The sequence below is a fragment of the Cervus elaphus genome, chromosome 26, assembly GCF_910594005.1.
Source record: "Cervus elaphus chromosome 26, mCerEla1.1, whole genome shotgun sequence".
Lineage (NCBI taxonomy): Eukaryota > Metazoa > Chordata > Mammalia > Artiodactyla > Cervidae > Cervus > Cervus elaphus.
Window position 1 is genome coordinate 40,917,773 of NC_057840.1, and position 27,009 is coordinate 40,944,781.

Sequence of the window (27,009 nt, forward strand, 5' to 3'; positions counted from 1 at the left end):
CCCACGCACTCACTTGCATGCATTGTAAGTCAGCATCTTAACACCAGCAGGCCACTGCTTGGAAGCCACCCCCCCGCACCAGTCCAGCACAGATAACGGGACGGCTCCTGTTTCTTAAACATATGTTGATTATCTGAGGGGCCCTCCTGTACTTTGCAGAAAAGCTGTGTCGGAGGCTGTGGCTGCTTCTGCTGTAGCCGGGAGACCGGAAACAGGTGGTGGGGGAGGTGATTCAACTCCCAGGTGCTTCGTGGGGTGCTTGTGTGAGCAACCTCGGACGGAGCTGGGACCACAGAGAGGATGCCCCCGTCTGCCCCAGGGGCTGCCCCTGGGGCGAGGAAGGGTTGGGGTGACGTGGAGTGGACAGCAGCACACGGGTCCCCATGCAGCCTGGTCGCTGGAGATGGGAGCCTCTGAGCAGATGGTGTGGGGGGTTCTCAGAGCCCCCAGCCCCGTGCCGCCACCAGGTGGCTCGTCTCTGTAGCAGAACAGCGTCTGCTTTTCCTTCAGAGACAGTGGGAACAGCCCCCCACCGCGTGTGCTGAAGGAGGAAACAGACAGAGCTGGGCTCCATCTTAGGCCAGACTGCGAACGTTAGGCTACACGCATGGTCACCCTTCCCAACGGACTCTGAACTTTGAGCCCGCTGTCTATAAGAATGGCATACCAATGGAAAACCAGACCCTCCAGATAAAAGAACCTCAGGACTAGTACTTGGACTTTCCGTTGCCTAAAAGAATATGCTAATTATCTCTGTAACAGAACAAAGTGGTAGATTCCATTATGTTTATTGGGATATGACCACAGGCCTATTGATAAATATCCACTGTTTATCTAGTCTTGTGACACCTGAATCATGGGTTAACTTCGATCGAACCTCTCTTTTACCTTGTCCCGACTAAGTTTCAAGGAATCTGGGGAGGTGGGTTTGAGCAAGTACACTTAGGGTATATAAGGTTTTCACAAAAACTGGTCGGGGTCCTTGGCTAAGAGGAGACTCTGCCTTGGGCCCGCCGGTGTAATAAACTGCCCTCCACTATCTGCATTGTCCTTCTGAGTGAGTTTGTTTCCCAGGACGCGGGGCTACAACAGTGCATTCTCTGTTCCAGGGATGTGGCGATCGACACGGTGAAGACGGGGATGGGAGGGAAGGCGGGGAACAAGGGCGCCGTGGCCATCCGCTTCCAGTTCCACAGCAGCAGCTTCTGCTTCGTCTGCTGCCACCTGACCGCCGGGCAGTCGCAAGTGAAGGAGCGGAATGAGGACTACAGGGAGATCACCCAGAAGCTGAGCTTCCCCATGGTGAGCAGGGCGTCGGGCCGTGGCTGGGTCCCTGCTCGGGTCAGCCCCGCCCGGTGCCCTGCGCTGCTGCAGGAGGGTGGGGCACACGGCTCTAGGAGCATCCCTGCCCTGGGGGGCTCAGCACTCCAGGTGGGGGAACCAGCCAGGGAAGCTGAGATAGAGGTGAGCGGGGCATCCAACCCAGGAGTGTTCGGCTCCCCCTGTATCTCTGTAACTTTCTGAACATGCTGACTCACCCTGCGTGTTCTTATTCTAATGCAACTTCGTGGAACTGGGAAGGAGAACCCGTGTGCCGTGCTCTGTCTTAAGCTGGTGAAGGATGTTTGAATCCAAACCCAGTGTACAATTTGGTTTATCTGAGACTCACATGCATCTTCTTGCGGTGGTTTGGAAAAGACTGGTTTTGAAACCAGTCCGTTTCTTGACTCAGGAGCCCCCGGATCCTGGTCTGGTTTCTTGGTTGCCAATATCATGAGTCATGCCGCCCTCTAGTGGGGGTTCCGAAGTTTTCATTCTGTAGCGGGGGCATCTCTTCGAATTCAGATTTGAATGTTTTCCTCTCTGTGCAAAGATGATGGTCTCGCACACCTTCAGCCCCCTGCAGACACACCTGTTCCCCAGCAGTGAGGGTAGACTTCAGCCGTTCCTGCCACGGATTCTGTCTGAGACATGGCTGGGTCACAGAGCTCTTCCATGTGAGGCCAGATCCCTTAAAACTGATTACTGGCCTGCACTCAAGGCAAGAATTCCTTAGTTTTCATGAAGAAGAGCTATAATCCTTGTTGAAGCTTTTATTTCCTGGAATAAAAAGAAGTGAGTTGGGAAATTTGTCATTGTAGTTTTCCAGATTATGTAGGACTAATATTTTCTTTTTGTGCCCGTGTAACTTAAAAAAAAAGTGAAGTCCAACCCTTCTCACTTGAGGAGTGCTATTTTGAAATAGCAAACATGGGACACAGTTTCAATAGTTAAAGAGTTTATAATAGAGGTTTTTTTCAGTAGAAATATTGAGGGTACCCATACTCTATATCTGTGCTGTTCAGTAGAGTAACCACTAGCCACAAGTAGCTATTTAAATGTAAAATAGATAAAATAAAGCTAAAAGCCCTCAGTCACACTGGCTGCACTTCATGTGCATGGCCCCACGTGGCTGGGATTTGGACAGCTGAGGTTCAGACCCTTTCCATCACTACGGAGTGTTCTTTTAGGCAGGGCTGCTCTGCACGGTTCTTTTATTGGGCTGTGATAATTTCAGTCTTCTGTCCAGAATATTTTTGTGGGCTGAGGGGAGTGGAAGTACCACGCAGTGAAGTAGAACAACAGAAGCAGGTTTTGGAGCATGGCAGGTCTGAGTTCATATCTTGTCTGTATCGTGGACTAGTGGTGTAACCTTCAGCAAAGTTTCTGAACTTTCTTTTTTTCTTTTAATCTGCTAGCGGACCAAGAGTATGTGCTTGGTAGGGCCACTGTGAGGACGGGGCGCCCCAGAACAGATCCCAGCATTGTGGGCGGCAGATACTGCGCTGCTATTGTGATTCCTGGGTGGGGAAGGGGAAGATGTCTGCGATCGACAGGGCTGCCCTGGATGCGGACGCAGAGCTGACTGGGCGGGCTGGGGGCAGGGGGACCGATCAAGGGGAGTGATGGAGGATCAAGGATAAAAATGTATGAAATCCACTGGCTTTGACAGAGTTGCATGTCCTGAGCATTTATACTTATTTTCTTAAACCTCATTCTCATAACGCTGAATATTTGGGCCATTGTTCTTCAGATACAGACATAACGAAGCAGGGGTAAAACCTGGTGGCCGAGATCTGATGGGCAGAGTGAATACTGGCCATCATGCGCCTAGTATTAGGGTTGGGGCTTTCCCCAGACCGCTCAAAAACACTATTTAAGATGTAAAAAGTAAGCCGCGTGCAAGTCTATCAGTAGGTTTTTATGGCATTAGTGAAAAATGAGATGCTTTTAACAGACTCTTGTTTTAAAAATAACATTTTAAGGAAAACATATCTGCTTACCTTCTGTATAGTGAATTTGGTTTTCCCCCTCTCCCACATTCCTTGCAAGATGGATCAAATCATCAGGATTTCTTTCTTTTTATGACTTAGGGAAGAAACATTTTCTCTCACGATTATGTGTTTTGGTGTGGTGATTTCAACTACCGCATTGATCTCACTTACGAAGAAGTCTTCTATTTTGTTAAACGCCAAGACTGGAAGAAGCTTCTGGAGTTTGATCAGCTACAGCTGCAGAAGTCAAGTGGAAAAGTAAGTCGTCCTTTTGAAATAGTTTTTAACACCTGCTCCGCTGTGGAATGTGCACACGTGCATTCTACGTTGCTTCAGTCCTGTCTGACTCTTTGTGACCCTGTGGACTGTAGCCCGCCAGGCTCCTCTATCCATGGGATTCTCCAGGCAGGAATACTGCAGTGGGTTGCCATTTCCTTCCCCAGGGGATCTTCCTGACCCAGGGATCAAACCTGTGTCTCTTCTGTTTCCTGCATTGGCAGACGGGTTCTTTACTACTAGCGCCACCTGGGAGCCCCCAGGATGGAACAGCATCTACTGAGCGTACACGCTTGTGTTTGCAAATTAAGCTTCATGCATGGATTTAACTGATTCTGATATGGCAGAAAACGTGCCCGGCATAAGAAGCTAGAGACACGTGAGCATCCATCCACACTCGTGTCCTGCTCCTACTTTCTCTGGCCGCAGTCACGGTCTGTGTCTCCTTGTGGCCAGAGGGGCTGTCGCTATATGAAAGGACACTGGCTACACGTAAGCCACCGGAGGAGGTCAGGGTGGGAGGCGCCTCTGTGGCTGGAGGGGCAGGAAGCCGTCCCCTCCTCCTCCCGACAAGCTGAACCCTGGTCCAGGGCTTCCCAGGGAGTAAGTGGCTGCCTCAGTTTGAATCCAAGCTGCTTCAAACAGCCCCACATCAGCCTCTGCGCACACAGCTGATGAGGATGGCAGGTCTGGTGTACACAGTCCAAGCACCCTGTACTTGGACTGGGGCTCATAAGAACGGCTGTATGTCGGGCGCACTAAACCAGCAAGTGACATGCTAGACTCTGCTCAAAACAATTCGTTTCGGTGATACCTCTGTTTCTTGTTAGTGAACATGCTAACAAATTCATTTAATACACTGATACACTTCACGTACTGATTTGTACACATAATCCTCAAGACCATCCTACAGATTAGGTGTTATGCCCATTTTATAGATAAGAAGACTGAGGTCAAGGTCACATAACGTGGCCAAGATCACACAGTCAGTAAACAGAGCCATGATACAGCCTGAGACTGTCAGAGTTCAGCTCAGACTTCCCTTGTACGACCCAATGCAGGTTTTTAGTGCCGCCTCAGGTCACGACGTCACACAGAAGATTCAGCTGTAAGATCTGTCTTCAGTTCATCACACTGGTGGGCCTCCACGTCTCGGTACCTGTTTACTTCCTAGCAGGACGGGCTGAGGAAGGGAGGGAAGCGCAGCTAGTTCCATTCACCTGGTGAAAACGCAGCAGTTTTAGATGGTGCGGGCAGGGAGGGTAAGACCCCTTCTGCAGCGAGATCCGGTCATTCCTACGGGTTTTCTGTCGTCCCCCTTGGTGACCTGGGTTGCTGGGGATGGCCAGAGGGCAGAGTGACCTTAACAGGCCTTTCTGTTAAGGGTCCTTCTTCCGTCCTCCTGCCAGTGTCCTCCACACCCTTCCACTCGAACACCGAGTGAGCATCTGTTCCTGCTCTGCCCACAGCATCAGGGCTGGACCAGGGTTAAGTGAAGACGGAGGAGAACTAGGCTTCCGTTCTGAGCCACTCCTTACCTGTGTCGACTAAAAAGATGCGCAACATGAGAGTTGTGAATTAAGTTTTATTTGGGACAAAATGAGGACAGCAGCCTGGGAGACAGCACCTCAGCTCTGAGAGACTGCTCCAAAGAGGCAGTGGGGAAAATTCAATATGTAAGATTTTGGTGAAGGAGGAGTTCAGTGCAATCAAGCGCTCACTTTACAACAGGTTTTCTGCTAGCGACGAAGGGATTTAGTGATTTTCTCGATATGAAGGGATGCAAGGATTAGGATCAGGAAATCAGTTCCTGAAAATATCTATCAAAGACCTGTCCCACCGGAGCCCCTGGGGCACCGAGTACCTCACTGTCCACCCTGATCTCCCTCAGTTCAGTCCAGTCGCTCAGTCGTGTCCAGCTCTTTGTGACCCCATGGACTACAGCATGCCAGGCCTCCCTGTCCATCACCAACCCCCGGAGCTTGCTCAAACTCATATCCGTGGAGTCAGTGATGCCATCCAGCCATCTCATCCTCTCTCTTCCCCTTCTCCTCCTGCCCTTAATCTTTCCCAGCATCAGGGTCTTTTCCAGTGAGTCAGCTCTTCGCATCAGGTGGCCAAAGTATTGGAGTTTCAGCTTCAGCATCAATCCTTCCAGTGAATATTCAGGACTGATTTCCTTTAGGATGGACTGGTTGGATCTCCTTGCAGTCCCAGGGACTCTCAAGAGTCTTCTCCCTGAACTACCTCGGGGTGTTGAAGGTCAGCAGCAGCAGCAGCACGGGGCTCGGTCTCCGCAGACGCAGATGGCAAACGCCCTTGGCGAGCACCGATTTGCAGTTGACAGCCAGTTGGTTTAGTTAACAGATACGGATCAAGGCCTTGTTGGGGCTGGACTGGACGGTCCCCTCAGCGTGGAAGCTGCGTCCTTGCCTGTGTCTGTCACCGTCCCCCATGTGACAGATCCGGTGCTGAGGGGGGTGGGAGACCCAGTGGGGTGTCCGTCGGCAGAACAAAGAGATGATTGATGATTTGTTTGCTAATTAAAAGGCATTCAGATGTCCTGTTTTCGACATGCCTGCCACTATGAGGTAGATTCTGTCCCTTTGGGGACAAAAAGAACTGCTCTGGAACATGCCCTCTGGTATGTGTAATGTACGTGACCTAGGAGAACTGAGATGGTCCTGTGACTTCTCCCGATAGATTTTTAAAGACTTTCACGAGGGCACCATTGACTTTGGACCCACCTACAAGTACGACGTGGGCTCCGCTGCCTATGATACGAGTGACAAGTGCCGCACCCCCGCCTGGACGGACAGGGTCCTGTGGTGGAGAAAGAGGTACCCTTCCGACAGAACAGGTGGGTGACCCGTGTGCACCGTCAGACCCAGAGGGGGCGGTGACCCATGTGCCGCAGGGGAGATCACATGTCCTTAGTCCAGTGCTCTTCGCTGTTTAGAGAACAAGGCTCCTGTTAACCCGGAACTACATGAAACTCATTCCAGATGTTGCCCCTAAGCTTTGGGAGTGGTGCTTTCAGGGAGCCCCTCTCTGGCCTCTTTCTAGAGACTGCGGCCTGCGAGTGTGCGGGCTCCTGGGTCTCTGCACATGTGCCTCGTGGCTCTCTGCCCACACCACCTCACCCCGCTGCCTTTTGTTCCCGGTGGGGACCAGGGCGAGGCCCTGGGTCCTCCTCTTGGGCACCTCTGCCTCTCACATTCGTGCCCTTTCTCCAGCCCGTTTTGTTCAGCCCTGCTCTTACCTGCTGAAAGCCCCAACTCCAGATCACACATGAGCAAGACGCAGGAAAGATAAGTTTCATCCATTAGTCATCGATTGCGTTTTGAATGATTGAGGCCCAGCAAGAAGTACAGTTTGTTTAAAATTTCAAACACCTATAAACTGATACATAAACAATTAAACTGTCCTGGTGAGACAGATGCCGAGATTGCAAAGGCCAGAAATCTTGCCTGCAGATTGAGAAGCTGTGTTTTTGTCCAGATCAGTTTGTGGACATCTGCGCAAGAAGCTTCGTGTCCTTAGCCTCTGCCTCCCCTGCTGTACAGAGAGCTAGCTGCAGGTGTCCCGTAGGCCCGGGGCAGAATGCCTGCGGCAGTGACTGCCATGTTCTCATCCACTCTGCCAGCTCACGACGAGTGTTTTTTGTTTGTTTGGCCGCGCCTCGGGGCACATGGGATCTTGGTTTCCAGCCAGGGATCGAACCCACACCCCCTGCATTACAAGGGCGGAGTCTTAACCCCAGGACCACTAGGGAAGTCCCAGGGGAGGGGGTTTTTACCCCAGGCCCCAAGGCCACCTTGACACAGTTTCAAGCCCAAGGGGTTAGAGCCACTGAGTCTGAGATAGGAGGCGGTCCATGACATGGACCCCCGCTATGTAATCAGCATTCGTTCATGTTGATACAATTGTGTCTTCTGTGTGCATCTCTTGATTGGCACCTCCATGAGCAGCTGGAGAACTCAACCTTCTAGACAGTGATCTGGACGCTGGCACCCACCTCAGACACACCTGGTCTCCCGGTGCCCTCAAGTATTACGGCCGGGCAGAGCTGCAAGCATCTGACCACAGGTAAGGTCCTGGCCGCCATCGGCATGTCTGCTGCTGGGGAAGGTGGGGTCGGGTGCTCTGTGCAGGGAATAGACCTGCCCATCCGAATGTGTGTGTGTGTGTGTGCGTGTGTGACATGCGGTAAAGAGTAAAGAACGTGTGACGAGTAGCTGTGTGCTTGCCACCAAGAATTAATCAGTGTTAGCCTTTTGTCACCGCTCCACTTCAAAAGTGATTTTGTTTATGAAGATTGCCAAGACACAGCCTGCATGCTGTTTTGTGTCATTTACATTTTTGATGAATTATGTCATTGTGCAACTTGCTTTTTTGTTACTTAAATATTTTTGAGATAGTCATGTCGCTATTAGAGATCTGACTCTCATTTGCAACCACCGTCCAGTATTCCGCTTAATAGATCCATTGAACTTACCCACTCACCTACTGATGAATATTTTCCTAATATTTTATTATTAAAAGCACCACAGAGTTTCAGTATTAGATTCAGGACTTTGGGTTTTTTTTTAATTGACGTATAGTTGACTTATGTTGTATTTCTGCTACACGGCAAAGTGACTCAGTTACACATACATATACATTCTTTCTTATGTTCTTTTCCATTATGGTTTATCCCAGGATATTAGATATAGTTTCACTTATCCACTTAATATGGTGGATGTCTTCAGTAAGACAATGTCATCTGCCTAATAGAGGATTTTATAAATTTTTTGCAGAGTAAAGCCATCCCTATGTAAAAATTACAAGGTTTGCCTTATTTCCTGCTGATCTGTTTTCAGTGAATGTCAGGTAGATTTCTAAAACGTTCTTAATGAGCGCATAGCATACAGTTGTGAGGCTGCGTCGTAACTCCTTCCCTCTCCTGGGACAATTAGATGTTGTTCCTTTGTGCCTCCCATCGACAGTGCTGCAAAGATCAACTTTGTATATAAATCTTTGTCTGACTCTTTGCTCATTTCCTCAGAACAAAATTCTAGAACTGAATTTGTTGGTCAAAAGATGATCCCTTTTGAGGTTCTTAACTCAATAGCACCCCCTGTAAAATGCTTGAACCCCATCCCCCACCCCAAGCCCAGGGAGAATCCCCACTTTTCTGCATCCTCAGTGGTCCTGTGTGTTAGTTGCTCCGTTTTGTCCGACTCTTTGCGACCCAATGGACTGTAGCCCACCAGGCTCCTCTGTCCATGGGATTCTCCAGGCAAGAATGCTGGGGTGGGTTGCCATTTTCTTCTCCAGCAGTCCTGGGATTACATGTAAAGAACCTTTGCTGATGGCTGGTATGGATTTTCTCTCAAATCGTCCTTAGATAGAAAAGCCAAGATAATGCCAAGGTTAGGGAAAGACGGACGGAGACCCCAGGACCGGAGAGCTCGGTTCCAGGCCCAAGGGGGTGCCGCACGCTTGGGCTGCGTCGTCGAGGTTTCCTGTTGACAGCAGAGTCGGGATGGCGGTGGGGCTGGGGGACGGTCTTGCCCTGGGCTAACGCTGCCCTCTCTTCCTTCCGTGTCTCATGCAGACCCGTGCTGGCCATCGTGGAGGTGGAAGTGCAAGAAGTCGACGTGGGGGCTCGGGACAGGGTGTTCCAGGAAGTGTCCTCTTTCCAGGGCCCCCCGGATGCCACCGTCGTCGTCAATCTGCAGTCGCCAAGCGCAGAAGAGAAGGATGAGTTTCCTGAGGACGTGCGCCTGGAGCTCATGCAGACCCTGGGGAATTACGGGACAATCGTGCTTGTCAGGTGGCGACACGCTCGGGCGGAGCTGGGTGCTCATCGCTGGAGAGCGTGTCCCCGGGGCTGACCTGGCAAATCTCCTCTCTTCCAGGATCAACCAAGGGCAGATGCTCGTGACTTTTGCCGACAGTCACTCGGCGCTCAGTGTCCTAGATGTGGATGGAATGAAGGTGAGGCGTGCTTGGTCACCCGTTGAGGGGGGGTCCGCTGCTTGTCCCCGCTGGCTTCTTATGCTTCTGCGTGGCCAGGTCTGTGAACATAGATGCCCACAGGAGGGCAGGAGCTGGGTGTCTCTTTACCACATCTTTTAAAAAAACATTTTATTTTTTTTTAAATTTTTGGCTGTGCTGGTTCTCGGTTGCTGCATGGGCTTTTCCCTAGTTGTAGCGCGCAAGATTCTATTCTCTACTTGAGATGTGTGGGCTTCTCACTATAGTGGCTTCTCTAGTTGTGGGGCGTGGGCTTTGGGGCACACGAGATGCACTCACTGTGGCTCCCGGCCTCTGGAGCACAGGCTCAGGAGTTGTGACCTGGGCTTAGTTGCTCTGCACCACGTGGGGCTGAGTCTAGAGATCGAACCTGTATCTTGTGCATTGGCAGGTGGATTCTTCACCACTGAGCCCCCAGGGAAGCCCCACATCTTTTTTTTTATTTAAATAAAACAATTTTTTTAAATTTATTGTTTGGCCATGCCACGAGACATGTGGGATCTTAGTTCTCTGACCAGGGATCAAACCCATGCCCCCTGAATTGGAAGCCTAGAGTCTTAACCACCAGACCACCACAGAGGTGGTCTCATTACCACCTCATTACCACATCTGCTTCTGGTATCTACCCTCCAGCCCCGGCTCCTTGCAGGACTGAGCAGAAACAGCAAGTTTTGGAGCACAGTGCTCCCTGCGTGACTGGGGCTCCCTGCGCCCAACCCCCCAACCCCAACAAGAATTTTGGGGTCTTTCTCCCTCCATGGGCTTCCTTTGTGGCTCAGCTGGTAAAGAATCCGTCTGCGATGATGGAGACCTGGGTTCGATCCCTGGGTTGGGAAGATTCCCCTGGAGAAGAGAAAGGCTACCCACTCCAGTATTCTGGCCTGGAGAATTCCTTGGACTGTATAGTCCATGGGATCACAAAGAGTCGGACACGACTGAGCGACTCACTTTTCTCTATGGTTTGGGGCATGCAGCGCATATCGGTGGTTTCCATTTTGATTGATAATATGCTGGTTTTAATTTCACACTGAATGAAACGCTTGGGATGACAGTTCGACTTCTATTCGGGCCAAATGTGAGCTGTGCCGGGCCTGCCCAAGGTCTAGACCCTCTGGGCAAAAAGTGAAGGTGGGCTGGCTCCCGGTGCGTGCCTTCGAGTGAGAAGCACTTTGGGGTCAGAGGGTCTGAGGTCAGCGGTCATTCTCTGGTGGCCACTCTGTCCTCAGGTGAAGGGCCGAGCCGTGAAGATCAGACCAAAGACCAAGGACTGGCTGAAAGGTTTGCAAGAGGAGATCATCCGAAAGCGGGACAGCGTGGCCTCCGTGTCCCCCACGGCCAACTCCTGTCTGCTGGAGGAGAACTTCGACTTCACGAGTCTGGACTATGAGTCGGAAGGTGAGACACCCTGCCAGGACTTGCCGCTCCATGTGGCGAGGCGGGCAAACGAGACCTTCTCCCAGCATGAGAGCCTCAAGAGCCCTTCTGAGACCCCCCTCGGGAAGGTTCCAGAGACCCCTGGAAGTGCAGCCTCACTCTCCAGGCTGGAGTTGGGGGGCATTCATGTGGACGGGTGCTACCTGCAGTGCTAAAACTGGAGGTGTCTGAGGTTCACTGGAGACGGTGGTTTTGTGGATGTCAGGGCTGTGGGCTTGATCCTGTGTCTCAGACATCCGTGGAATTGGGGTCCCGGCCCGGCTGCCACGTGGGTACCTGGGGCTGCTGGTGGCTGTGCCTCGGGGGCCCTGACAAGAGCCACAGGCCTCGATGTTGAAACAGACCCATCGATGAACGATTCTGCACTTTTCCCCTAACTGTTTGCTGTGACACTTCCTTCCCCAAGGGGATATTCTCGAAGATGACGAAGACTATCTGGCGGATGAGCTGAGTCAGCCTGTGGTCTCAGACAGTGATCCAGGGGGAGATGAGGTCTCCGATGCCCCCGGCTCTACCTCTGCGGCACCTCCCAGCAGGTCACCGGCACTCGCCAAGAAGCAGCAGCGTCCGACCTACAAAGGTAGCGTGGACCTTCCTTTTCTAAATCGCCTCTGGTGCAGCGTTCCCTCGCTCAGCAGCTGGGCGTCATGTAAAGCCACCATCCAGTGTGCTTGGCCCGTGAACAGAGGGGTAAAACGAGTCATAGCAAGAGGTGGACACTGGGCTCTGGGAAGGCAGTTGCCACCACACTGATTTCCTCTAGTGATTTCATTTTTTTCCAACAACTGGTACCCCTCTAACACACCAGATTCATGACCATTCAGTTCAGTTTAGTCACTCAGTCATGTCCGACTCTGCAACCCCATGGACTATATAGCATGCCAGCCCTCCCTGTCCATCACCAACTCCCGGAGCTTGCTCAAACTCATGTCCATCGAGTTGGTGATGCCATCCAACCATCTCATCCTCTGTCGTCCCCTTCTCCTCCCACCTGCAATCTTTCCCAGCATCAGGGTCTTTTCCAATGAGTCAGTTAGTTTCCTCTGTTTAAATTGGCATGGCTCTGAACTGGTTTTACATTTGTGATCCCCCCCCACCCACTCCAAGACTTTTATGATTCAGTCCCATAAGACACATACTCATCATCAATGTCCTGAGTTGCTGGTGTCTGGTTATATTTGTGTGCCATTATATTGTTATACAGTAATTTTACATCTTAATGTCATTATCTCATTTTAGACTCGAGAGGGACTGAAAGTCATTGGGATCGAACTGCTGGTCCCTAGATGATTAGAGGGGTTCACATTTTGCATCAAACTCTTCAGCTCCGTTTCAGCCACAGCCACCAGTGTCTTCCAGTTGTTGGACATTGTGTCTCCTTGTTGGAGGCGAGCAGGTGCAGGGGCTTAGCTGTATGTCAGGAGCCTTTGAGCTGTGGCTGAGAACAAAGAACAGGGGTGATGTTAGATGCTTCCCGGGAGCTACAAAGACCACCCTCAAGCCCCTTTGACTGTATTTGGTCCCAAAGCCAGTCAGTAGCCTGGCTGCATTGAGAAGCTTAACAGACTGCTGAGGCCTGATGAGTTGCCACATTATAGAGATGTGGGTCTGGCAGGTGTGGCTGGGACCCTGGAAACCTGGCGATGCAGGGAGCCCCCAGGTGACTCGGATGTGTGTGAGACTGCTGCCCAATTCAGAGGCAACAGCTTTCTTCGGCGAATCAAGGTGCTTCTATACTCTGCACGTCCAGAGCGCTCCTGCCCTGGAGCGGAAGTGGCTGAAGGGATGTGCTCTTGAGACAGGAAGTGGTCCTCTTCTCCAGGGTGGCCGTCATTCAGGCATCCTTTGGAGGGCAGAGCAGGTGTGTGGCTTTTGAATGAAGACCTAATAAAGCAGCCTGGGGTTCTGACATGTGGGCAGACTCGCCCCCTGCTGGACATGGAAGGAACATCTTGATGCTTTAAGGCCCTCAGTCCAGTTGCTCAGTCATGCCTGACTCTGCGACCCCATGGACTGCAGCACGCCAGGTTTCCCTGTACTTCACTCTCTCCTGGAGTTTGCTCAAACTCATGTGCCTTGAGTCAGTGATGCCATCCAACCATCTCATCCTCTGTCGTTCCCTTCTGCCTTCGATCTTTCCCAGCATCAGGGTCTTTTCCAGTGAGTTGGAAAAGGGCCCTCAGGCACTCCCTTTAGAAGGAGATATCCTGCCTCCCCCAACAGAGCTCACGAGACGCACCTCGCTTTTAGATTTGAGGGATGGGAGGATGAGCCAGGATGAAATGAATCGGGGTGTGCTGTGGTGTGGAAGAAACCTAAAACTGACCTGAATTTAAATGTAATAAGTGAAAAAAGTCTCTCAGTCATGTCCGACTCTTTGCGACCCCATGGGAACAGTCCATGGAATTCTCCAGGCCAGAATACTGGAGTGGGTAGCCTTTCCCTTCTCCAGGGGATCTTCCCCACCAAGGATCGAACCCAGGTCTCCTGCATTGCAGGGAGATTCTTTACCCGCTGAGCCACAAGGGAAGCCCCAAATGTAATAAGTACACATGTAATAAAAAAACATAATCAGTCCCCTCCCCATGCCCCTGGTGAGTCAGGATGGCGAACGCTTGGGCAGTCGCTGGTGTGGGCTGTGGGATTTGGGGCTTGAGTGCGCAGGGATGTTCCATGCGGGACCTTGCCACTGGACGGCAGGCTGTCCCGCCAGCAGAGAAGTGAAAACATCCTTAATGCCAAAACTGTCACTTCCCCTGTTTCAGAGTGGGGGATGAAAAATGAGGGGCTCTGGGGTCTTCCCTGGTGGTCCGGTGGTTGAGACTCTAGGCTTCCAGTGCAGAGGGTGCAGGTTCGATCCCTGGCCAAGGCACTGAGATTCCACATGCTACACAGCACACCCTAAAAAAAAGAAAAATGGAGGGGCTCTGGTTTTCAGCCATCATTCTGTGTGCAAGTCTTGTGGATTATTTGGGAAGGAAGTGTGCCTACACTTTAAAATACTTCGGTGTCTCTCACGTGTGTGGACACCACACCTTGTCCACGGCTCACCGAGCGTTCCAAGCAGGCATTGGGTGCCCTCTACCCACCCCCCCCAACCCAGGCCAGCAGAAAGGGCCCCTTCGAGCTGCCCTGCAGGAGGGGTCCCTGCAGACCCGAGTCTGACTGCCCTGACTCACGCCCCGCCGTGTCCTCCAGATGATGCTGACCTGGTGGAGTTAAAGCAGGAGCTGGAAGCAGTTGGGGACTTCCGCCACCGCTCTCCAAGCAGGTCTCTGTCGGTTCCCAGTCGGCCTCGGCCACCTCACCCTCCACAGAGACCCCCCCCTCCAAGTAAGACTCCGCTTGCTTTCCACTCACCACGATGCCTGCTGGGAATAACCGCGCCCTTCCTACCTGCTGAGCGAATGGCTCTAAAATCCGGCTGTTGGGTTTTCACAGCACTTTCTCCCCTCCTCGGGCTCCTCTTCATCTTAAATCCTTGGCGAGTTTGGTATCAGAGATCGCTTTATGTCTTGAGGGCAAATCAAAACAGCCCTTCCTAAAGCTGCTCTTCGCCTTCCTGTGGCTGTGCTTTGGCTTGAAGCTGCTTTCAGTTTGAAACCTTATGGGTTGGAGAACAGGGGCCACAAGCGAGCTGGGGACATTTGGAGCTCCTTCTCCCCCCTACCCCCAAAGGCATCTCTCAGCATCTTCTCTCCTGGACCACCACCCACCCTCTCTCTGCTCACGAGGACTCGAGTAAGCCCAGGTGCCCTGATCTGGAAGGTGGCCACGCACACACCTCTAAGCAGGCACCACTCCATCCGTGAGCCCGAGTCTGCTGAGATCGGCTTTTCCCAGTCCGGGTCTCAGCGTGGCACTTTTCTTCCTGACTCCCCCAAAAAACAATGCTTTGCCCATAAAGTACTCCTCAGTAATCGGAAATAAGGTTGTACCACGCTTTTGATCAGTTTCTATTTACCTTCACTGTTTACTTCTCCCCTGCCATGACAGTAAAGATTTTCCTAAGCCATACTTTCAGAATTGGGCTCATCTTAGGTTACATCACAATAGTAATCAATGGCAAGTCAGAAACACATGACTTGTTAAGCGTATTTTTTAGTTTTCAGAGTTCATACTCAGAAAATAAAATATTAAATAAAAATAAAGTGATATCCTATATTATTGTGGAGGTTTACAAAAAGAGATAATAGAAACAGTAAAAAATTTAATTTCACTTACCTAGCGATGATAGTTGTTAACCAAAAGATTTCCATCCTTTTTCCAATTAGATATATTTATGTCTGTGCAAAATTTTAAATTTGTCTTAACAAAATTGGTATCCAATTTTTTTTTGGGTCATTTGTCTTTTCATCTAGTATTTCTATCACTAAATGTTGTTCTAAATATGATTAATTAATGTCTAAGTGTTATTAAATATCATTTATTCTCCTCCTGTAGGAATATTTTTTAAGACTTTGCCCACGAAACATCTTTAAAATTTGGTCCTAATAACAGTAGTGTGTTTTAAACCACTTAAAAATGATTGATTAGGTTTTATGTCAGATTTAACAAGCCCCCTGCCCAGGATGTTAGATTAAAATTTTCATTCAAACACTGCTTCTCCAGAGAATCTACATTAATAGGCCCAAGTTATTAGAGAATCCAAAGAGAGCCTCAGAAGCACCTCTGAATCGCTGAAGGCCATGGACGTACTCAGACTGTGACCGTGACCGTGCTCTCAGCTGGCTAGGAGTTTTGTGTCGAAGCAGCTGTGACTTCACTGAGATGGAGTCTCTGCCCTCCTTGGTTTTTACAGCTGGTTTCATGGTGAAAAAATCAGCCTCGGATGCCTCCATCTCCTCCGGCACTCACGGGCAGTACTCAATTTTGCAGACAGCAAAACTCCTGCCGGGAGCCCCTCAGCAACCGGTGAGTTCAGAGCGAAACGGGCCAGCTTTCAAACCCGTGAGATCTGCCCCATGGTCCATGCATAGCCCCTAACATCATGCCGGGTCATCTCTTTCCAGTGAATACATAGATTTCTGTCTCTAACTCCCTGCCTATCCACCACTCACCCCCAAACCCTATAACTTACTACCAGGTCCTTTATAGGGTTTTAAATGGTCGTTCAGAGTATGAGAGAGAAAAATCACATTTGATGAAAACTCCCAAGTGCCCCTTCATGGAGGGGCTGTTGGTTTCCAGACATACCTGCTTCTCTCCCTTCTGACGCTTGCCTTTCACCTTGGTGTGTAGAGCAGGGGCTAGTAGAAGGGGAAATATGAGAAGTTCAGATCAGTTGTCTTGAGAGAAGAGACTTAAAAAGAGATCTAAATAATGCAGTAGGGATGCTGGTAATAATAACAATAGGATTTTAGAGGCAGAGCATTCTAGAGGGTGGTGTTGAGCTCTAAAGAAGACTGTGGGTGAAGGTCAGTGGTCTAGAGGTGAGGAAGGAGCGAGGTGCCGTTGGGGGCCGGGTGGAAGGGAGAGTGAGGAGAGCTGGGCCAGCTGATGGGCACGGCCATGCTCACAGAAGGAGTAGGGGACTGACTTGACCTTGGTGGGTTACAGTGATGAAGGCAGGTCCTCAAAGGCGACCCAGAGGTGGAGGTTAAGAGGTAGAACAGTTAAGAAGCAGAATCAGCACTTTTGAGAAACATCTGGAAAGTGCTGAGGGACTCATTGGACCTTGGAAGGAGTGACTTCTGACTAATCCTTCTTGCTTTTACCTGGTTATCGAAATAAAGATAGAGGATGGTTGGTCCACCTTGCGCAATCCTAGAACCACCCAGTTTGGGAGACCAACGTCATCTAAATGTCATTGCATCCCTTCCCTCGGGTATTCGAGTGCTCCGGGGGAAAGAGACTTGAGGGATGCAGTTTAGATGGGAGTTGTGCCTTCATCGCTGATGGAGTTCTGTCAACCTCACGCTCACGTATGGATCCATAAGCAGAGGTCTCACTGGGTGAGGCTGTTTTCCCACTTGTGCTAATATGTGTTTCTTCCTGATTTTTGTCCTCAAGCCCAAAGCAAGGACTGGGATAAGTAAGCCTTATAACGTCAAGCAGATCAAAACGACCAATGCTCAGGAGGCGGAAGCAGCTATCCGATGTCTCCTGGAAGCCAGAGGAGGTAGGTGTTCCCCCCGGGGCTGCTTCGAGATTCTGCTTTTCTTCTCATATTCTTGCAGAAAGGGGCCTAGGAAAAAAACAGGACTCTTTTTCTGGAGGCAATATTCAGTAAAAGTATCTTTAGCAACATTTTATAAAATTCATCTATGAAGATTTATCGTCCATTTAGAACTACATATTTAAAATTCAGTAAGTATCAATAGATAAAAATAATCCCAAGATTATTAAGGCACACTTAAGGGAGAGATGGAAATAAACGAAAATGAGTTTTAGAAGAGGTTCACTCTCGAGACACTAACACATCCTGCTGGCTCTATAGAAAGAGATGGTTAAGTAGGCGTTCTCCTTCAGACAAAACATCTAGTTTTTTAATTACCAGCATCCCTAGATTCTTTCTTTTTTTTTTTTTTTTATTAGTTGGAGGCTAATTACTTCACAACATTTCAGTGGGTTTTGTCATACATTGATATGAATCAGCCATAGATTTACACGTATTCCCCATCCCGATCCCCCCTCCCACCTCCCTCTCCACCCGATTCCTCTGGGTCTTCCCAGTGCACCAGGCCCGAGCACTTGTCTCATGCATCCCACCTGGGCTGGTGATCTGTTTCACCATAGATAGTATACATGCTGTTCTTTTGAAATATCCCACCCTCACATTCTCCCACAGAGTTCAAAAGTCTGTTCTGTATTTCTGTGTCTCTTTTTCTGTTTTGCATATAGGGTTATCGTTACCATCTTTCTAAATTCCATATATATGTGTTAGTATGCTGTAATGTTCTTTATCTTTCTGGCTTACTTCACTCTGTATAAGGGGCTCCAGTTTCATCCATCTCATTAGGACTGGTTCAAATGAATTCTTTTTAACGGCTGAGTAATATTCCATGGTGTATATGTACCACAGCTTCCTTATCCATTCATCTGCTGATGGGCATCTAGGTTGCTTCCATGTCCTGGCTATTATAAACAGTGCTGCGATGAACATTGGGGTGCACGTGTCTCTTTCAGATCTGGTTTCCTCAGTGTGTATGCCCAGAAGTGGGGTTGCCAGGTCATATGGCAGTTCTATTTCCAGTTTTTTAAGAAATCTCCACACTGTTCTCCATAGCGGCTCTACTAGTTTGCATTCCCACCAACAGTGTAAGAGGGTTCCCTTTTCTCCACACCCTCTCCAGCATTTATTGCTTGTAGACTTTTGGATAGCAGCCATCCTGACTGGCGTGTAATGGTTCCTCATTGTGGTTTTGATTTGCATTTCTCTGATAATGAGTGATGTTGAGCATCTTTTCATGTGTTTGTTAGCCATCTGTATGTCTTCTTTGGAGAAATGTCTGTTTAGTTCTTTGGCCCATTTTTTGATTGGGTCATTTATTTTTCTGGAATTGAGCTGCAGGAGTTGCTTGTATATTTTTGAGATTAATCCTTTGTCTGTTTCTTCATTTGCTATTATTTTCTCCCAATCTGAGGGCTGTCTTTTCACCCTACTTATAGTTTCCTTTGTTGTGCAAAAGCTTTTAAGTTTCATTAGGTCCCATTTGTTTAGTTTTGCTTTTATTTCCAATATTCTGGGAGGTGGGTCATAGAGGATCTTGCTGTGATTTATGTCAGAGAGTGTTTTGCCTATGTTCTCCTCTAGGAGTTTTATAGTTTCTGGTCTTACATTTAGAGCTTTAATCCATTTTGAGTTTATTTTTGTGTATGGTGTTAGAAAGTGTTCTAGTTTCATTCTTTTACAAGTGGTTGACCAGCTTTCCCAGCACCACTTGTTAAAGAGGTTGTCTTTTTTCCATTGTATATCCTTGCCTCCTTTGTCAAAGACAAGGTGTCCATAGTTCGTGGATTTATCTCTGGGCTTTCTATTCTGTTCCATTGATGTATATTTCTGTCTTTGTGCCAGTGCCATACTGTCTTGATGACTGTGGCTTTGTAGTAGAGTCTGAAGTCAGGCAGGTTGATTCCTCCAGTTCCTTTCTTCTTTCTCAAGATTACTTTGGCTATTTGAGGTTTTTTGTATTTCCATACAAATTGTGAAATTCTTTGGTCTAGTTCTGTGAAAAATACCATTGGTAGCTTGATAGGGATTGCATTGAATCTATAGATTGCTTTGGGTAGAATAGCCATTTTGACAATATTGATTCTTCCAATCCATGAGCATGGTATGTTTCTCCATCTGTTTGTGTCCTCTTTGATTTCTTTCATCAGTGTTTTATAGTTTTCTATGTATAGGTCTTTTGTTTCTTTAGGTAGATATACTCCTAAGTATTTTATTCTTTTTGTTGCAATGGTGAATGGTATTGTTTCCTTAATTTCGCTTTCTGTTTTTTCATTGTTAGTATATAGGAATGCAAGGGATTTCTGTGTGTTAATTTTATATCCTGCAACTTTACTATATTCATTGATTAGCTCTAATAATTTTCTGGTAGAGTCTTTAGGGTTTTCTATGTAGAGGATCATGTCATCTGCAAACAGTGAGAGTTTCACTTCTTCTTTTCCTATCTGGATTCCTTTTACTTCTTTTTCTGCTCTGATTGCTGTGGCCAAAACTTCCAACACTATGTTGAATAGTAGTGGTGAGAGTGGGCACCCTTGTCTTATTCCTGATTTCAGGGGGAAAGCTTTCGATTTTTCACCATTGAGGGTGATGCTTGCTGTGGGTTTGTCATATATAGCTTTTATTATGTTGAGGTATGTTCCTTCTATTCCTGCTTTTTGGAGAGTTTTAATCATAAATGAGTGTTGAATTTTGTCAAAGGCTTTCTCTGCATCTATTGAGATAATCATATGGTTTTTATCTTTCAATTTGTTAATGTGGTGTATTACATTGATTGATTTGCGGATATTAAAGAATCCTTGCATTCCTGGGATAAAGCCCACTTGGTCATGGTGTATGATTTTTTTAATATGTTGTTGGATTCTGTTTGCTAGAATTTTGTTAAGGATTTTTGCATCTATGTTCATCAGTGATATTGGCCTGTAGTTTTCTTTTTTTGTGGCATCTTTGTCTGGTTTTGGAATTAGGGTGATGGTGGCCTCATAGAATGAGTTTGGAAGCTTACCTTCATCTGCAATTTTCTGGAAGAGTTTGAGTAAGATAGGTGTTAGCTCTTCTCTAAATTTTTGGTAGAATTCAGCTGTGAAGCCATCTGGTCCTGGGCTTTTGTTTGCTGGAAGATTTTTGATTACAGTTTCGATTTCCTTGCTTGTGATGGGTCTGTTAAGATCTTCTATTTCTTCCTGGTTCAGTTTTGGAAAGTTATACTTTTCTAAGAATTTGTCCATTTCATCCAAGTTGTCCATTTTATTGGCATAGAGCTGCTGGTAGTAGTCTCTCATGATCCTTTGTATTTCATTGTTGTCTGTTGTGATCTCTCCATTTTCATTTCTAATTTTGTTAATTTGGTTCTTCTCTCTTTGCTTCTTAATGAGTCTTGCTAATGGTTTGTCAATTTTGTTTATTTTTTCAAAAAACCAGCTTTTAGCTTTGTTGATTTTTGCTATGGTCTCTTTAGTTTCTTTTGCATTTATTTCTGCCCTGATTTTTAAGATTTCTTTCCTTCTGCTAACCCTGGGGTTCTTCATTTCTTCCTTCTCTAATTGCTTTAGGTGTAGAGTTAGGTTATTTATTTGGCTTTTTTCTTGTTTCTTGATGTAAGCCTGTAATGCTATGAACCTTCCCCTTAGCACTGCTTTTACAGTGTCCCATAGGTTTTGGGTTGTTGTGTTTTCATTTTCATTCGTTTCTATACATATTTTGATTTCTTTTTTGATTGATTCTATGATTTGTTGGTTATTCAGAAGCGTGTTATTTAGCCTCCATATGTTTGAATTTTTAACAATTTTTTTCCCTGTAATTGAGATCTAATCTTACTGCACTGTGGTCAGAAAAGATGACTGGAATGATTTCAATTTTTTTGAATTTTCCAAGACCAGATTTATGGCCCAGGATGTGATCTATTCTGGAGAAGGTTCCGTGTGCACTTGAGAAAAAGGTGAAGTTGATTGTTTTGGGGTGAAATGTCCTATAGATATCAATTAGGTCTAGCTGGTCCATTGTGTCATTTAAGGTTTGTGTTTCCTTGTTAGTTTTCTGTTTAGTTGATCTATCCATAGTTGTGAGTGGGGTATTAAAGTCTCCCACTATTATTGTGTGACTATTAATTTCCTCTTTCATACTCGTTAGTGTTTGCCGTACATATTGCGGTGCTCCTATGTTGGGTGCATATATATTTATAATTGTTATATCTTCTTCTTGGATCGATCCTTTGATCATTATGTAGTGTCCTTCTTTGTCTCTTTTCACATCCTTTATTTGAAAGTCTATTTTATCTGATATGAATATTGCGACTCCTGCTTTCTTTTGGTCTCCGTTTGCATGAAATATTTTTTTCCAGCCCTTCACTTTTAGTCTGTATGTGTCTCTTGTTTTGAGGTGGGTCTCTTGTAGACAGCATATATAGGGGTCTTGTTTTTGTATCCATTCAGCCAATCTTTGTCTTTTGGTTGGGGCATTCAACCCATTTACATTTAGGGTAATTATTGATAGGTGTGGTCCCGTTGCCATTTACTTTGTTGTTTTGGGTTCACGTTTATACAACCTTTCTGCATTTCCTGTCTAGAGAAGATCCTTTAGCATTTGTTGAAGAGCTGGTTTGGTGGTGCTGAGTTCTCTCAGCTTTTGTTTATCTGTAAAGCTTTTGAATTCTCCTTCATATCTGAATGAGATCCTTGCTGGATACAGTAATCTAGGTTGTAGGTTATTCTCTTTCATTACTTTCAGTACGTCCTGCCATTCCCTTCTGGCCTGGAGGGTTTCTATTGATAGATCAGCTGTTATCCTTATGGGAATCCCTTTGTGTGTTATTTGTTGTTTCTCCCTTGCTGCTTTTAATATTTGTTCTTTGTGTTTGATCTTTGTTAATTTGATTAATATGTGTCTTGGGGTGTTTCGCCTTGGATTTATCCTGTTTGGGACTCTCTGGGTTTCTTGGACTTGGATGGCTATTTCCTTCCCCATTTTAGGGAAGTTTTCAGCTATTATCTCCTCGAGTACTTTCTCATGGCCTTTCTTTTTGTCTTCTTCTTCTGGAACTCCTATGATTCGAATGTTGGGGCGTTTCACATTGTCCCAGAGGTCCCTGAGGTTGTCCTCATTTCTTTTGATCCTTTTTTCTTTTTTCCTCTCTGCTTCATTTATTTCCACCATTTTATCTTCTACCTCACTTATCCTATCTTCTGCCTCCGTTATTCTACTCTTGGTTCCCTCCAAAGTGTTTTTGATCTCATTCATTGCATTATTCATTTTTAATTGACTTTTTTATTTCTTCTAGGTCTTTATTAAACATTTCTTGTATCTTTTCAATCTTTGTTTCCAGGCTATTTATCTGTAACTCCATTTTGTTTTCAAGATTTTGGATCATTTTTATTATTATTCTAAATTCTTTTTCAGGTAGATTCCCTATCTCCTCCTCTTTTGTTTGACTTGGTGGGCATTTTTCATGTTCCTTTACCTGTTGGGTATTTCTTTGCCTTTTCATCTTGTTTAGATTGCTGTGTCTGGAGTGGGCTTTCTGTGTTCTGGAGGTCTGTGGTTCCTTTTTATTGTGGAGGATTTACCCAGTGGGTGGGGTTAGACGATTGGCTTGTCAAGGTTTCCTGGTTAGGGAAGCTTGCGTCAGTGTTCTGGTGCGTGGAACTTGATTTCTTCTCTTTGGAGAGCAATGGAGTGCCCAGTAATGAGTTTTGAGATGGGTCTATGTGTTAGGTGTGACCTTGGGCAGCCTGTATGTTGACATTCAGGCCTATGTTCCTGCATTGTTGGAGAATTTGCGTGGTATGTCTTGCTGTAAAACTTATTGGCTCTTGGGTGGTGGTTGGTTTCAGTGTAGGTATGGAGGCTTTTGGACAGTCACTTATTACTTAAAGTTCCATGTAGTCAGGAGTTTTCTGGTGTTCTCAGGTTTTGGGCTTAAGTCTCCTGCCTCTGGATTTCAGTTTTATTCTTCCTGTAGTCTCAGGACTTCTCCAACTATACAGCACTGATAATAAAACTTCTAGGTTAATGGCGAAAAGATTCTCCCCTGTTAGGCATACCCAGAGAGGTTCACAGAGTTACATGAAGAAGAGGAGAGGGAGGAGGGAGATAGAGATGAGCAGGAGGAGAAAAAGGGGGACTCAAGAGGAGAGAGACAGATCTATGCAGCTGTCTGTTCCCAGAGTGTTCTCCGTAGCCCAGTCACCTACAAAGATTCACAGAATTGGATTGGGAAAGAAGGGGAAAGGAGGAAATAGAGGTGTTCTGAGGTAGAAAACAGAGAGTCAAGATTAGGAGAGAATAATCTTCGGTTTAAAAATAGGGCTTCTCTTCTTTTTTTTTTGTAAGGTTATAGTGTATTGAAAATGAAAATTAAGGAGTAGTAGAGGAGTACTAGAGGACTTTAAAAGAAATAAGAGAAAAAGAAAAATAGAAAATAGAAGAGAAAAAGGAAAGAAAAAAAAAAGAGAAAAAAAAAATTTTTTTTCCCTAATTAAAAAAATCGTAAAAATCTATGAAAATGAAAGTTAAGGAGTAATGGGGGAGTAATAGGGAATTTTAAAGGAAAATATAAGGGAAAAAAGAAAAAAAGAAGAGAAAAAAAAAGTAAAAATATATCTAGGAGCTTCTCTGGAGCTGTTGCGGTCAGTGTGGGTTCGGCTCAGTTTCAGATAGCTCCTCGTTCCAGCTTACACTTCTCGATATCTACAGGCCCCTTCCGGTGTAGTCGGTGTTTTCTAGAGGGATTTTAATCTGTTGCACCAGTCCCTTCTGAAGCGGTTCCCTTTGTTTATTTGGCTTGTTTGCCGGTCTCTTTGGAGCCTCATTTCCGCCCTGACACAGGCGGGCGGAGGTGGACTCTTATTCAGGTAGCTAGTTCCGTCGCTCTGCGGGGAGGGGCTGGCGCTGTGGGGACGGGCTGGCGCTGCAGGGAGGGGCTGGCGCTGTGGGGATGGGCTGGCGCTGCCGGGAGGGGCTGATGCTGCTTTCTCCGTCTGCGCTGCTCAGGCTCCCGGCTGTTCTATATGGAGCGCGGCCGCGCTGCGCGAGGTTCCAGCCCTCGGGTGTTCCACAAAAGCGCGGAACGAAAAGCTGCGCCCGCTCTCTGTGCCTTCCCCGTCAGAGCGGTCCAGGCAGCCAGGGGCTTGGTGGGCGCACTCTACCCAGGTGTGGCGCACCCACTCCCTTCCGCGGACCCAGTCTCAGTTTCCGCTGGCGCCAGTCGGGTGCGCGCGCCTTCCGCCCTCCGCGTCCCCAGCCCCAGTCCCCGCCCGCGCCGGTCGGGTGCCTGCGGCCTGTGTCTCACCGCGACCTTCCCCTCCCCCCTGCCTCCTGCCTCCGGCGGGGCTGGGCCGGTCCGCAGCCTGCAAGCTCTTCTCTGGACTTTCTCGGTCTCTTTGTTCTGCTAACGGCCGGCAGTGTGTTTGGGCCGGTTAATTTACTCTCTCTCTTTTGGTCTCCCACAGTTCAAGTTGGCAACTCACAGAAGCTCCCTCCGATTGTCCTCAGGGCACTCAGGCCCGGACCCTACCCCAAGCAATGCCGCCTAAGACTCCCTTCCCGGGACGGATCTCCGTCCTTAGCTCTTTTGTCTCACTTTTTATCTTTTATAATTTGTCCTACCTCCTTTCGAAGACAATGGGCTGCTTTTCTGGGCGCCTGATGACCTCAGCTAGCGATCAGAAGTTGTTTTGCGAAGTTTGTTCTGCTTCAGTTATTCTTTTGATGAATTTGTAGGAGAGAAAGTGGTCTCCCCGTCCTACTCCTCCGCCATCTTGGCTCCTCCTCCATCCCTAGATTCTTTACTGTCAGGCAGGGACCTCTTCTCTGCCATGCTGCCTGTTCATTTTTTGTTGCTGTCACTTCACCTAACCCTTGTTAACCATGTTTTAACTTAGAATCTCCCCTATGCATTCAGAATCATGACTAGCAACTTTGAGGGGTTTTTGGTTTGTTTGCTTTGACTTTATACTAGACTCTTTTGACGAGGGGAAAGTATGCCCTCTGAAAAGCCAGGTGCAGTTACAGTTGCTTGATTTGTTTTTAGTCTGGATATTTCATTTATTTGAAATTCCCAAATAACATTTAAAGAGGGCATGGATTAAGAGGAGGAGAAACATTGTTGCATGATAACACCATGGTTTCTTTTTTATTTAAAAAAAAAATTCATTGTACGGATGAAACAACCCAAGTGTCCATCAGCTAATGGACTGTCTTCCACCCGGCCCCCAACAGCACCTCCCTCCTTCCTCACCTCTAGTCCATTAGACCTTCACCCATAGCCTTCTTCAGAGCTCAGTGCCACCCTCTAGAATGCCCCACCTCTAAAATCCTATTGCTGTTATTACCAGCATCCCTACTGCATTCTTTAGGCCCCACTAGATCTCTTTTTAGCCTCTTCTCTCAAGACAGCTGACCTGAACTTCTCATACTTACCCCTTCTATCAGCCCCTGCTCTAGACTCCAAGGTCAAATGGATAAAATGGAGCATATCCATCCCATGGAATATTATTCAGCCATAAAAAAGAATGGAGTGCTAACACATGCTCTGTCATGGGTGAATCATGAAAATACTGTGCTGAGTGAAAGAAAACGGACCCAAAAGGCCATGTGTTGTATGATTCCATTTATGTGAACTGTCCAGAATAGTCAGATCTATACAGAGAGGAAATTATAGTGGTTTTCAGGGGCGAGAGGAGAGGAGGGACTGGGCAGTGACTGCTGTGGAAACGTGTGGAGTCTCTTTTTGGGGTGATGAAGACGTTCTGGGGACCAAATGGTGATAATGGTTGTACAACTTTGTGACTATAACCACAAAGTATAATCCTTTAAAAAGGGTAAATTTTATGGTATGTGAATTAGATTACAGTCAAGATTTTTTTTTTCCAAGTCTCTATAGACGTGGAAGGTGGGGGAGGTTTGAGGTTTGAACTCTACCCCGTGTTGCAACTTAATGTTTTCCTTCTCATGGGCCCTGCTGAGATTTCAAGGAGTTCTACATCATCTCCCCTGAGCAACATGGGGACACATTAAACTTTGCACCTGATCTTAGGGTCTCATTGATTCACCCCTACACAGAACCCCAGATCACCATCCCTGAGGGGTGGTGAGCGTGAGGAGCTGGGGCCAAACCTAGCTGCTTGGTCCTGACAACCCTCAGAGATTTAGATCAAAGAGAAATACATGGCCTTATCCTTCAAATAATGCCTCGTCCTTTACGCCTTTACCACGCCATTCCATGTTTCAGGAGTCCCAGGAGAAGCCCTAAATACTCCAGCCTTAAGGGACCAGGGATCTTCCAAACCAGAGCCCACAGTAGGGGTGGCGCCTCTTCTGCCCCGTCGGCCTGCCCCTAGGGTTCCTGCCATCAAGAAGCCAACCTTGAGGAGGACAGGAAAGGTAAGGACCTGGTCGTGTAAGCCTGTCGCTCTTGGGCTGCTCAGATGTCTCCTCAGATAAGAAGTATGTCTCCGACTGGTCTCTTTATACACATTCACAACTCCCAGCCACAGCCCCATCCTTGAGGAACATGTCTGGCAATCGCTTTCTCCTCCTCATCCCTGGTGCTTCTTGGCTCTCGCTGAGCAGAAACATTGGGAATTTCTCACCAAGACAGGAACAGCTTGGAGGTATCATTCTGTCCAAATGTTCCATTTCCGTTCCCAAACCAAACCAGCGTGGGACGCTGTATTCCATGTGTCCCAGTAATTCCCATTTGGGTGTGTGGTCTGTGTCCTGTGCCCTCAGTTCACATGTACTGATCTTATGTGCATTGGAGGAACAGTCACCGTCTCCGGATGGGCCTTGTTTGAC

At 47.5% G+C, this 27,009-nt stretch overlaps 1 protein-coding gene across 4 annotated transcripts in view; it reads left to right on the forward strand.

Moving 5' to 3' along the window:
- SYNJ2 (synaptojanin 2) overlaps positions 1-27,009 on the forward strand; it is a 106,675-nt gene that overhangs the window by 74,797 nt on the left and 4,869 nt on the right. For 3 of the 4 annotated variants that reach the window (XM_043888174.1, XM_043888170.1, XM_043888171.1), the window contains exons 15-26: positions 1,110-1,302; positions 3,414-3,572; positions 6,294-6,450; positions 7,562-7,679; positions 9,190-9,408; positions 9,494-9,572; positions 10,838-11,006; positions 11,452-11,625; positions 14,244-14,378; positions 15,847-15,959; positions 17,058-17,166; positions 26,444-26,595. In XM_043888174.1, the coding sequence (XP_043744109.1) occupies positions 1,110-1,302; positions 3,414-3,572; positions 6,294-6,450; positions 7,562-7,679; positions 9,190-9,408; positions 9,494-9,572; positions 10,838-11,006; positions 11,452-11,625; positions 14,244-14,378; positions 15,847-15,959; positions 17,058-17,166; positions 26,444-26,595 (1,777 nt within the window). The remainder of the gene's footprint in view (positions 1-1,109; positions 1,303-3,413; positions 3,573-6,293; positions 6,451-7,561; positions 7,680-9,189; positions 9,409-9,493; positions 9,573-10,837; positions 11,007-11,451; positions 11,626-14,243; positions 14,379-15,846; positions 15,960-17,057; positions 17,167-26,443; positions 26,596-27,009) is intronic. The other variant, XM_043888173.1, reaches the window with a different exon arrangement.